Here is a 12500-nt window from a genome sequence, read left to right on the forward strand (position 1 = left end):
GGTGGGCACTGGGGAGTGGCACAGGCTCTCCAGCTCGTCCGAGCCGTCCATGCAGTCGGCCGTGCCGTCGCACACGTACCAGGTGGGCACGCACATGCCGTTCTGGCAGGTGAACTGCTGGCTGGAGCAGGTGTCGTACGTGCAGCCGTGTTCGTCGCTACCGTCCCCGCAGTCGTTCACGCGGTCACAGCTGGGTTAGGGATGCACAGCAACGTCAAGCCAAGTCAAGTACATTTTATTTACAAAAACAACTAGAGTGGCCCCTGCTGTGGCGCAACTGGCCGGGGCACCTGCACCGTACGCCGGCGACCTGGGTTCGATACCCGCCCCGTGGTCCTTTCCGGATCCCACCCCGACTCTCTCTCTCCCACTCGCTTCCTGTCATGAACCACTGTCCTGTCACATTAAAGGCATAAAAAGCCCAACAAAATATACTAAAAAAAAACAACTAGAGTAGAACCAAAGTGCTTTACATTTGAGGTTAAAGCAAGAGGTAGCAGTTTTTCAAGGTATGCCTTTATCAGGTAACTAGTTTTGGTTTGATTTTCAAATTCTGTTTATGGTATAGGGTAATGTGAGGGACTAATAAACACCTGTGTCATTCCCACCAGTCACCGTATGCACTATGCAGTCCTGTGTCCCCCAAATTACACCAGATAGCACAGTATATTAGTGCACATCTAACAGAGCCAATAAGGCAAGGTTTTGTGTGCCTTTTAGGTAGCTTGCTTGCTCGTTTTAGACCAAAACTTAATGGTGCCACTTTAATCAACATTTTTTTTTTTTTAAATGAACCAGATGCATGTAAATAAATACAGACACATGCAACCACATACACACACTGACACACCAAAAAGTACAATACAATTTTCAAAGGAGAAAAACATAATTGATATCCATCTAATTTCCTTTACTTAAACAAAGGTAAGCAACTAACCAGATGAATCTACCAATATAGTCACAAATAGTTTTATTTTGGATTAAGAACACATCCTTTTACCACTCAAATTTAATTGATCAACTCTTAAGTGCACTAAACTAAAACTGGAGCCAATCAAGACCGCAAAATCCATGCAGTTCAACGTCCGAGATAAAAAGTGGACACCTACTGGAAGGGGATGAGGATGCAGAGTCCGTTGGCGCAGGCAAACTCGTTCATGTGGCAGGTGCGGTTGGGGCAGTTCTGCAGCTCGTCGGCTGCGTCTGCGCAGTCTCTCTCGCCGTCGCAGACGAAGCTCTGAGGGACGCAGCGGGGTGTGCCTGGCCGCCAGGGCGGAGGGCAGGAGAACTGGTCCGGAGAACACGTCCGCTGACCTGCCGAGAGTAGGCAGTAAAAACAGGGGGTAAGAACACACACACACACACACACACACACACACACACACACACACACACACACACACAGACACACAGAATATGCAAGGTGGGCTTCAGTTCACAAATTCCATGTTTGGATTGGTCAAGTGATCAGACATACACACACAAATGTACACACACAAATGTACACACACACACACATGCACACACAAATACAGCAAATGCACACACAAAAAGAGACAGACAGACAGACAGATAGGGAGAGAGAGAGAGAGAGAGAGAGAGAGAGAGCAGCTCTAGTATCTCCCGCATGTCTCTCACTCACCACACTCCAGCTCAGGTGCCTCGTCACTGTTGTCCCAGCAGTCATTGTTGCCGTCGCAAATGAGCGAGGCCGGCACACAGTTCCCATTCACACAAGTGAACTCAGACACCGCGCAGGTGCGCACCACGTCGACTGCAGGTGAGGACGGAGGATGGAGGGAACAGGGAGAGTAGTTCATTATCAGACAGAGATAAAAAGAAGAGCTGGTTCATTAAAGATTAAAGACATTATACCCTTAAAGGTGCTCTAAGCGAGGCTAAACATTTAGGCTAAAACATTTTATGTCACTTACTGCAAACATCACCTAACCAACCGCTAGCTGTCCGTGTCCTGAATACACTGTAAAAAAAACGCGATCTCTGTGGACAGCCCAGGCTCCAAAAACGACAACAAAAACAATCTGGGCAAACCTAGCCCATAAAAACATAACAAACTGTTCCAGCAAATCACAGACAAGATGCACGTTTAGGAGAGTTTCAATTGCACGGGAGCAGTATCGGAGGGAGGGGGGGGAGTAGCGAGCTAGCTCTCTGTTTTGTTTGAAAGTCAACAGAAGTCAACCCAGCATCGCTTAGAGCACCTTTAAGTAGACGTGTACCATCAGATAGACTAAACTCTTAAAACGAATGTGTTGGAAACAACACAAACTGTGTTGTCCCTATCTGGACATAGAGATGTGTTAAAAACAACACAAGTTGTGTTGATTTTCAACACATTCATTTTAAGAGTGTAGTAAACTCAAGTCTTCATGCTGGAAGGAGTCATGTTGATTAGGATTAGGACAGTACAAGATTACAGTAACAAGACAAAATGAATACACAAAGACAAAGATACATTTTTGGAAGTTCACAGAGCACTAGATATCACAAGATATTCGTAAGGGAGAATAAAATCTCCTCAATGCCAGAACTGAGATAATACAGCAGCACAACAACAAGATGAGTTTGACCCCTCTGCAATAACTTTTTTTTTTTTTTTTTTTAATTTTTTTGAATAACTTTTGCCATTTGAATTTTGACAGGAAGTGAGTGGGAGAGAGGTGAGTGGGATCAGGATATTGCTATGGGTCGGCTTTGAATGTGGGTCCCCAGTGGGCACTTGGACCCAAATGTGGTACGGACGCTGCGATTGCTTGACCACAGCACCCCCAGTGAAAACTTGGTTTTAAAAGATAGAGAAAAAAAGATCCTTCATTCCCTTACCGCATGAGTCAGGCTCGTCCGTGCCATCCACACAGTCACTGATGTAGTCACACACCCAGCTGTCAGGGATGCATTTGCCCTCGTCACAGCGGAACTCGTCTGGAGAGCACGTCCTGCTCACTGGAGTGTAAAGGTGACAATCGCATCACATGTCAATCAATATCAAATGCCAGTCACCAGATCATCAGATGTCTGAATTATCAGAAGGCTCAACTCACATGTGTGATTTGATGAGCTAACTGTAAGTGTTAATGTATTGTGTGAGAGTGTGTATATGTGTGAGTGTGGTGTGTGTGTGTGTGTGTGTGTGTGTGTGTGTGTGTGTATGGGGGTGTAAAAAATTACTGACTTGGATGTAGGCTTGAAAGACAGACAAAATAGCCCCAAGGACCTGACACCATGAATTTGTTTCAGCAAAACTGATAAAGTGGTGTGTTTGACTGCACATAGATAACATCAGACAGAGCTCAAAAACTAGCCTGGCTAGCGCCACCACTTCTCAATGAGACGTGGTCTGGGAACCAAACGTTAATTTTCTCGTATTTGAAAAAAAATGCCCAGATCCGTTTATTGGGTGCCACGGATGTCTATCAAATGCGTCTGTGCATAGCTCATCATCGCCTTGCTTTTCCCCTGTTCTGTGATTGGTCCCCTATCTCAGGCGAAAATTTGCTCCATGGTCTCCAGGCTGCCTTAGCAGCGTGAATCAAATCGCGCGCAAGGCAGCATGGGAACACCCAGGCTACTCAAAAACAGAAATGAGAGTATATTATTAGCCTGGACTGATAAGGACTTCACCGTGCCCACTGAAATCTATCTAAAGCATATGAAACAACAAAACACTCCTCAAATTAATTAATACATTCAATCACGCAATCTTGCAACATGATCAATAAAATGGCTGCCTCCCCTCAGCAGCTCGATAATGGCCTGAGTCTCAGAGGCTTGATGTCAATACCATCACCATACATACACACACACACACACACACACACACACACACACACACACACACACACACACACACACACACACACACACACACACACACACACACACACACACACACACACACACACACGCATACACACCCACTAAACACACACACACACACGGCCTTGGCTGGATCAATCTTGCATAATCATACTGATGGCAATGCTCCAAGGTTCAATTGGGGCTATTAGATGGCAAAGCACTGATATCTGATAACTCACAACAGAAGAGTGGGTTCTCGTCGCTGTTGTCTCCACAGTCGTTGTAGCCGTCACACAGCCTGTCGGGATTGATGCAGATGTTGGTGTTGTCACACTTGACATCTCCGGATGAGCAGGTTCTGTCCGCTGAGGGAAAGTATATAGATAAGATTTCGATCAGACTATCACTATTAGGGACTGCAATGACTTGATGATGTAATGATTCACGATTGGTATAGTTATGTATAACACTTGTAATAATATTATAATAAAATTAAATAATATGATAATGAAATATCACAGTAGGCAAAACAATGTGCTAACCATACCAAGGTAATAGGTTTGATTGCACACAACTGTAATGGCACATGTTGGACATGTTGGACAAAAGCCATATGAATGAGGGCAATTAATTAACTTAATTTAAGTAATTGGGTTGTCAATATCCTGGCAATATCCTTTTCCAAAAAGAAAATATCATTCTGTGTTCTCTATGCTTACGGCAGTTGATTTCGTCAGAAGTGGCGTTGTCACGGCAGTCGTTGTGGCCATCGCAGACGAACGCAGCGCTGATGCAGCGGCCGTTGGCGCAGGTGAACTCGTCGACGGGGTGGCAGGTGGGGTAGGGGCAGCCTCGCTCATCGCTGTTGTCTCCGCAGTCGTCTGTGTAGTCGCACGCGTAGGCGAGGGGCAGGCAGCGGCCGTTATCGCACGTGAAGTCCATGGCGGAGCAGGTGTGGAAGGCTGATGGGAGAGAGAGAGAGAGAGTGAGAGAGAGAGAGGAGAGAGAAAAGAGAAAAAGAAAGAAAGAGATTGAGAAGGTGAAGGGAAGAGAGGAGAAGAGAAGAGTTTCAGGTAACTTGCTAACTTGCAATGTCTGTTATTTGCAAATTTGCTAAAAGTTATAACTGAAGTTACAATTTATTTATTTCCATATTGAACATAGGAAACCTCAAGGGGATTACAATGAGAGTGAACAGATTAAGTGTGGTATTTTTCATTTTCAGTCAACTGTCAAATAAAGAACTTTGTGATAGGAAACTACATGTATGTGGACTATATGACTCTATGTGAAGAACGAAAATGTGCAGCAATCTGGGACGAAATGTGCTACCCCAGTAGGGGCATGAACATAGAGGCTCATGAACATGCCCCCAGAGTGTAGCACTGTAGCTGCCTGGCAACTCTAGCTGTTGGCTGCAGCAATTCAAGCTACAGTAGAACTGATTGTTTTCATTTTTTCCGTATCGACAGTACTCAGTGACCTCAACAAACAGATATCTATGTGAAAAATCGCCGGAATTCTCCTTTAACATCCCCAGACAGATAAGACCGACACACCCCCCCTTCTACTCACCACACACTCTCTCCAGCTCGTCCGAGCCATCGAAGCAGTCCGGGTAGCCGTCACACTTCCAGCGTGGGCTAATGCAGCCCCCGTCCAGGCAGCTGAACTGGTCTGGCTGGCAGCGGTGACCCACGTCCTTGATGCAGTCCTTCCCGTTGTTGGTCAGGTACCAATTCCCTTGGGGGCACTGGCATTCCGCACCAGCTGGGCCTGCGAGGCAAGCAAGGTAAGAAACATCAGAACATTTCAATCAAATAGAATTTTACTCTATTACTCTATATACTCTACACACACACACACACATACACACACACACACACCATCTTACCTGCCACACGCACACCATTTTACCTACGTAACACACACACACACAATTCCACCTAACACACACACACACACACACACACACACACACACACACACACACACACACACACACACACACCATTCCACCTAACACACACACACACACACACATACACACACACACAATCTTATCTGCCACACACACACCATTTCACCTACGTAACACACACACACACACACACACACACACACACACCATTCCACCTAACACACACACACACACACACACATACACACACACACACAGACACACACACCATCTTACCTGCCACACACACATGGCTGCATCCTCCATTAAACTGTTGGCAGGGGCTAGCACAAATCTCCTGCTTGGAGCTGCTGAACACGTGTATGTCATTGGGCCGGTACTGTAGGCCCTCGACCAGCACCACCGCGCCAGAGCCGTCGTCCTTGCTGGCCCGGTACAAGGCACGATCGTTCCAGTCTGTCCAGTAGATGTCCTGCTGGTAGACGGTCACAGCAAAAGGATACTGGGCGAAGCCCACGATCACCTCCCGGTTCTCACCGGTCAGGGAGGAGCGTTCGATTTTGTCCCTTCAGGCCAGGATAGCGGGAGAGAGAGGGGTGGTCAGTATGATCTTTACCTTTTAAACTATTCTTTCACTATTGCCCTTTTATGTTTTTATTTGTTATTTCTGTTTGCTTTTGTTTATGTAAAGCACATTGAATGACCTCTGTGTATGAAATGCGCTATATAAATAAACTTGACTTGACTTGACTTGACTTGAGCTCTAGTTCAGTGAATAGCAATCATTCACATTTTACTGCATTGATTTAGCTACTGATCAATGTTCAGTGGCAACATAGTGAATTCTCAGCTATAAAAGCTGTTAGCTGTTAGCTGTTGCTCATATTTATGCAATCACACTAGTTCAACAAATGGTAATTATTCCTATTTCACTGTAGGTATTGAAAGAACACTATATTGTGAGTCTTGAAAAGACAAAGAGGTCCAGGGTGATCAGGAAGTTCCAATCAGAAATTTGAAGGTGCTCTTTGGGTTCGGCAATCCAGTAGTAAATAGAAAAAAGGTAGTCCAAGGCACTCTTCTTCAAAAATATAAAAAGCCTTTATTTAACTGGCTAATTCATCATAGAAAGTTTAAAAACATAGGGAGAAGCAACCCACGCGTAGCAGCACAAGCAGCCTTCTTCAGGGTGTGCTTCACAGACAAACAATTTCCCCTTTTGTAGGCTAATTGGAAACACCTGAGTGATATGGTGAATTACCACATGAAACATGCCAGAACAGTCCACTAGGTGGCTGGCTATAAATGTTCACATACAAAAAAGACAAAAAAATGAAGACAAAAATAATCCACTAGGTGGCTGGCTATACATCGTAAATATAAGCCTCCAGAGAGAGTACAAGGTATAGAGAAAGACTATTACCAGTTAAGCCTAAGCAAATACATACAGAGAAAAGATGATCACAAAAAAGGACTGAAATTTACTTCATTCAACCCAGGGTAAACTGTGGCCTGTAGATTGTATATGTAGAATGTTTCTCTTTGTAAAAGTAATTTTAATCGGTCACCACCCCGATTGTTCTTTTTACTAGTTTCTAAACCCTCTACCATAAGGCCTTCTGGATTGCAGTTGTGCACATTTTGGAAGTGTTTTGCCATAGGGTAATCCAAATTAGCTTTTCTAATGGCGTTTTTGTGCTCACATACTCTGTCTTTAAGGCGTCTCTTGGTTCGACCAATGTAAAAGCATCCACATTTGCATGATAACCTATATACCACAAACGTAGTATTGCAATTAATGAATGTTTTTATATTATGCGTAGTGTGGAAGCCCTCCTAAAGCTAATTATTGGTGGTGCAGAAAACACTTCTCTGAGACGTTGAAACCAAAAAATCTGATAAAATTTGACCAAAACTCAAAAGCTGGCCATCGATTACTTGGCAAAGAATGAATCCATAATTATCAAACCAGCAGACAAAGGGGGAGCTGTTGTGATATTGGACAAAGACAAATATGTTGAAGAAGCCTTACGGCAATTGAACAATCAAGACTATTCTCAACGGCTGTTATCCAATCCAATTGACAACACAAAAGAGAGCTTGAAAGAACTGTTGCTCACAGCTAAGGACATTGGGTGGATTTCAAAACAGGAACAGTTTCCTTTTATGTCAACATCCGAGAATACCCACCTTCTACATTCTCCCTAAGGTTCATAAGTCTCTTGTATCTCCTCCTGGCAGACCTATCATATCGTCCAATGGATCTCTTACAGAGCCAGCCTCGCAATTCATAGACTTTCACATTAAGCCGCTGGCTCAGCAGCTTCCTTCCTACATACAAGATACTACTCATGTGTTGAAGGTTTTAAGTGATTTGAATGTTCCAGACAACTGTTTTTTAGTCACGTTAGATGTGGAGTCTCTTTACACTAATATTGCTCATGACGATGGACTGAAAGCCCTACAGCATTTTCTGAAGAATAGGCCTACAGACTCTTTGCCTCCCTCTGAATTTATTATCCAGCTCACCGAATGGACATTAAAAAACAATGTTTTCCTTTTCCAAGACCTTTTGTACATTCAGGTTCGGGGTACAGCAATGGGTGTGTGCTTTGCCCCTAACTATGCTAACCTGTTTTTAGGTTTATGGCAGAGGGATTTTGTCTATTCAAACAAATACAGTGACAAGATAAAATGATGGGGGAGGTACAGTATATTCATCATATTTTTTTGATATGGGGTGGTTCTTATGAAGAACTGTTGCTGTTTTATGATCATCTGAACAACAATAACAGGAATGTAAAATTGTGTATGGAATATTCCAAAACTACCATCATTTTTTTAAGATCTAACCATTTCTAGTGGTAATGATGGTATATTGTGAGTATTCTTTATTCAAGTCATCTTGATTCAATTTATGACCATTAATTCAAGCTTAAACTAGAGTTAAATGAACAGCCATGTGTTATGGAGATGTATTCTTTTGCACACTCATTTACTATGTATATATATATATATATATAATGTATAATTTATATGTGTGTGTGTGTGTGTATAAAATGGAATAACATGCTCAGGATGCTAAATCCCTCAGGTAAGGAGTATAAAGTTTTTAAATTAAGGACAGCACTCAACGGTACCTTTCAAATCCTTTAATCAGAGGCAAAAAAGTTTTTTTTAAAGTTTAGGTAAAAAGGTACTGTTGAGTTCTGTCTTTGATTTAAAATGTTTATGACCTAAAATATTCCCATTATGTCGGCTACAACAGTAGTGAAACTCACAGAGTGCCATCAGACCAGTAGAGCAGCCTCTCCTCGTAGTCAATGGAGAGGCCATTGGGCTGGGAGAGACTGGTGTTTATGAGGGGCGTCCGGAAGTTTCCACTGATTGTAGCTCGCTCGATCTTGGCAGGGGATCCCCAGTCTGTCCAGTAGAGATACCTGAGAGAGATCTTCACGGTCAGCCATGTCTAGCGAGCCTGCTGTCACATTCAATAGCTGTGCAGTGTGTGTTGCTAAAGCCACCGTGTGGCGAGTAGGGGAATTGCACTGATCTAACCATGTTTACACTTAGGATCTTGCTTACGGTATTTATAGTTGGAAAAGCGATTTGGTCACACTTTACTGGAATAGTCCGCCCACAGACTATTTACAGAAGCTCAAATCATCAACAAATTATCTGTTGATACTCTCTTAACTACAAGGTTAAGGTTAGTGATTGAATTAGGTTAAGGTGATGTTCAGTAATTGTTCAACAACTATTTTACATACTGAACTTGAATCTTAACAGATGCTCTGTTAAGTCTCTGTGGACGGACGGACTATCCAAGTAAAGTGTTACCAATGCTTTTGCCAAGTTATCACATTAGCTTTAGCTAATTTTCGTCTTGACTGCCATTTAAATTAGGGCGCTGAGTGGCTGCTTACCCATAGCAGGGGTCCACGATGATGGCTCGCGGCCGGTTGGCGTGGGCGATGAAGGTGCGGTTCTGTCCGTCTATCCCTATGGCCTGGACGCTCCTGTTGCTGTAGTCGGTGAAGTAGAGCCTCTTATGAACCCAGTCATAGGCCAAACCCTCAGGGTCATGCAGGTCTGAAGAACACAGAGGGATGAGAGGAGGGGAGGAGGGGGGCAGAAGGAGAAATGGAAGGAGTGAAAAAGGTAGAGAGGGAGGACAGGAGAGAGAGATGGTTTAAAGAAAAAGAGAGAGAGATCAGCAGAGGAGGGAGAAAGTGAGAGATAGTGAGGGAGTGAAGTAAGCAGGGAGAGAGAGAGAGAGAGAGAGAGAGAAAGAGACAGGCAGGGGGTGAAGGAGGGAGAAAGAGAGCGAGAGAGAAAGGGAGTGGAGATAGAGAGGGATATAAAAGATGAAGGAAGAGGGGGAGAGGTAACAGAGAGAGTAATTAACACCAAACTGGTAATTGCCTCAGTTTAGATAATTTAACACTACTATATATCTTTATCCACAAAATCCCCATTGAAGACAAGCTTTATGATCATATATGGACATTTATGGACATTACTAATGACTACTAAAAACGAATGCGTTTATATTCCCATGTTACACATGTCTTTATTCTCTCGTACTGGACAAGGCTCTTGCTTCTTACATCAAGGCTCTTGCTTCTTCTCTTCTAGGTCAAAAGTCGTTAATCCTCCTTCTGGGAACCTGCGGCTCCTCTATCTGGCCCTGCTCCAATCACCACTGATTAAAATTACAGAGCTCTTAATAGCCTAAATAAAGTGTGTTCAGCTAATCAATAACACCACTGATGAGTGCTGTTAGATAATACAGAGCGGGGAGAGGAGGAGGGGTGGCAGTGCAATGGGGACCCAGTAGTCGAGCTGCAACAATTAATCGGTTAATCGATTAGTTGCCAACTATCTAATTAATAGACAACTACTTCGCTAATCTGTTCATCAGTTTGTGTCATTTCTTTGAGGAAAATACTTAGAAATTCTTCTATTTCTATTCTATTTTCAGTTAGCTTAGTTCGCTGTGGCAGTTAACTAAATATCTTTGGCATGTGGACAAAACAGAACAGTTTTTGAAAGCACTGATCGACATTTTCATTTCTGTCATGACATTTCTGTCATTTTATCAATGAAACAACTTTAAAATAATCAACATTTGGGGTTACCTTAATCTATAATATAAGAGTGGGTTTAACTGCGGGGGAGCGCTGATATTGCGCTTTATATTAGAAGGGATCTTTGGGCATGAGGAGAGAATGTCCACACAACGGAGTATAGCTCCAAACTTTTAATTAAAAAAATTGCCTGAAGAAGACCTAGACGGGTCGAAACGTTGTTGGCTTTTTAATTAAAAGTTGGGAGCGGACATTCTCTCTTCTGTTTTATGCTCGCATTCCTTGTCCTGCACCTGGCCTAAAAAAAGGTGGGATGGGCACACAACTGCTCAACTAATCGCTTTGGGCATAAAAAAATTGGAGAAGCCTGGAGGTTCTTACCTGTGGCAATGAAGACTGGGGGAGTCCCAGGCGTGGCGGTGTTAATGTACCCGATCTTGCTCCTCCCAATCCCAAGATACTGTGAGAAGAACACCCTGCGGTCCTGGTAGTCGAAATCCAGCGCCATGATGCTGTAACCCAGGGAGAAGGACGCAAAAGGAACCGAGTGGTCATCCGGGTCCAGCCGAGCGCTGTTGAGCGTGTAGTCGGTGGTGTAGACCAGAAACTCGTCCTGGCCGTAGCCACAGGTGACGCCGTTGCTGAGCAGCGAGCCGTGGGCACAGCCGCACTTCGCCGCCGTCTGGCCCGGATAGGCGAAGCAGAACTGCTGGCAGCGCCCGTTGTCCTCCAGGCACGGGTGGAAGTCCACCTGGTTTGCGGCGGTGGGCTGCACGTGGGCGTCGAACACCTTGACGTCCGACAGGCCCTGCAGCCCGTCGCGGATCACCTCGGTCTCGTTCTGGTTCCCAGCGTACTTGCTGGCCTGAAAGAGCTTCCCGAGCTTGCAGTCAACCCACAGCAGGTAGTTACCCAGGATGGACAGGCCATACGGGGCCGGGTACCGGCTACCATAGCGTATGATCTGCCTCCCGGTGCCGTCGGCAAACATCATGGAGATCATGTCAAGCCCGTCATCGGCCCAGTAGAGCATGCCGTTGGTGTAGTCCACCGTGATGCCGCGAGGGGAGGACAGGCTCTCGGTGGCCAGCACAGTCCGATTGGTGCCGTCCAGCTGAGCTCGCTCGATCTTGGGGTTCTGGCCGGCGTCGGTCCAGAAGATTAAGCGAAGCCTGGGGCTGACGGCCAGGTCGCGGGGTCGGTCCAACGTGCTCTTGAGCAGAACCAAACGGTACGTGGTGTTCAGGCGCATCACCTCCAGGTGGGTCTGACTTGGGAACACGTTGGTGAAGTACAGGTTCCCTGAGGACAATTCAAAAGCAATGGTTAAAGCAACACTATTTTTTTCATAGTTTCAACCCACTGGGACCACATAAGGCGATACCCATTGCATCAAAAAAATGGCGAAAACGGTCATGTTCCTGAACAGGCGCGCGTTTCACAAAACCATAGTTGCTAACCTGTTAGCAAATTAGTTGGTTGGCAATTGGCAATGCAATTTCCAATCGCGAATGTGTTAACTATGGTTTTGGAAAAAGCGCCCCAGTACAATAAAGTTGCACGTTGGCCATGTCAGAGATGGCCTTCTCCATAATCACAAGTCAGTGTATCTTCAAAATGAGGTAGAAGAGATTTAAATTAATGTTGGTAAATGGTAATGTGAAGGAGAG

The 12500-nt window shown here is 44.7% G+C and overlaps 1 protein-coding gene across 1 annotated transcript in view; it reads right to left on the bottom strand.

The window, feature by feature from the left end:
• The window catches only part of lrp2b (low density lipoprotein receptor-related protein 2b), a gene marked incomplete at its 3' end in the record, with an annotated part of 66824 nt that overhangs the window by 20826 nt on the left and 33498 nt on the right, over positions 1-12500 (bottom strand). The window contains exons 39-49 of the mRNA XM_048234043.1: positions 11212-12132; positions 9667-9832; positions 9022-9180; positions 6017-6306; positions 5395-5595; positions 4539-4781; positions 4059-4184; positions 2845-2964; positions 1643-1774; positions 1110-1314; positions 1-190 (exon numbers count right to left, since the gene is read on the bottom strand). The exon at positions 1-190 is cut by the window's left edge and continues 106 nt beyond it. Of these exons, the coding sequence (XP_048090000.1) occupies positions 1-190; positions 1110-1314; positions 1643-1774; positions 2845-2964; positions 4059-4184; positions 4539-4781; positions 5395-5595; positions 6017-6306; positions 9022-9180; positions 9667-9832; positions 11212-12132 (2753 nt within the window). The remainder of the gene's footprint in view (positions 191-1109; positions 1315-1642; positions 1775-2844; positions 2965-4058; positions 4185-4538; positions 4782-5394; positions 5596-6016; positions 6307-9021; positions 9181-9666; positions 9833-11211; positions 12133-12500) is intronic.

This window comes from Alosa alosa, chromosome 22, assembly GCF_017589495.1.
Source record: "Alosa alosa isolate M-15738 ecotype Scorff River chromosome 22, AALO_Geno_1.1, whole genome shotgun sequence".
NCBI classification, from domain to species: Eukaryota; Metazoa; Chordata; class Actinopteri; order Clupeiformes; family Clupeidae; genus Alosa; species Alosa alosa.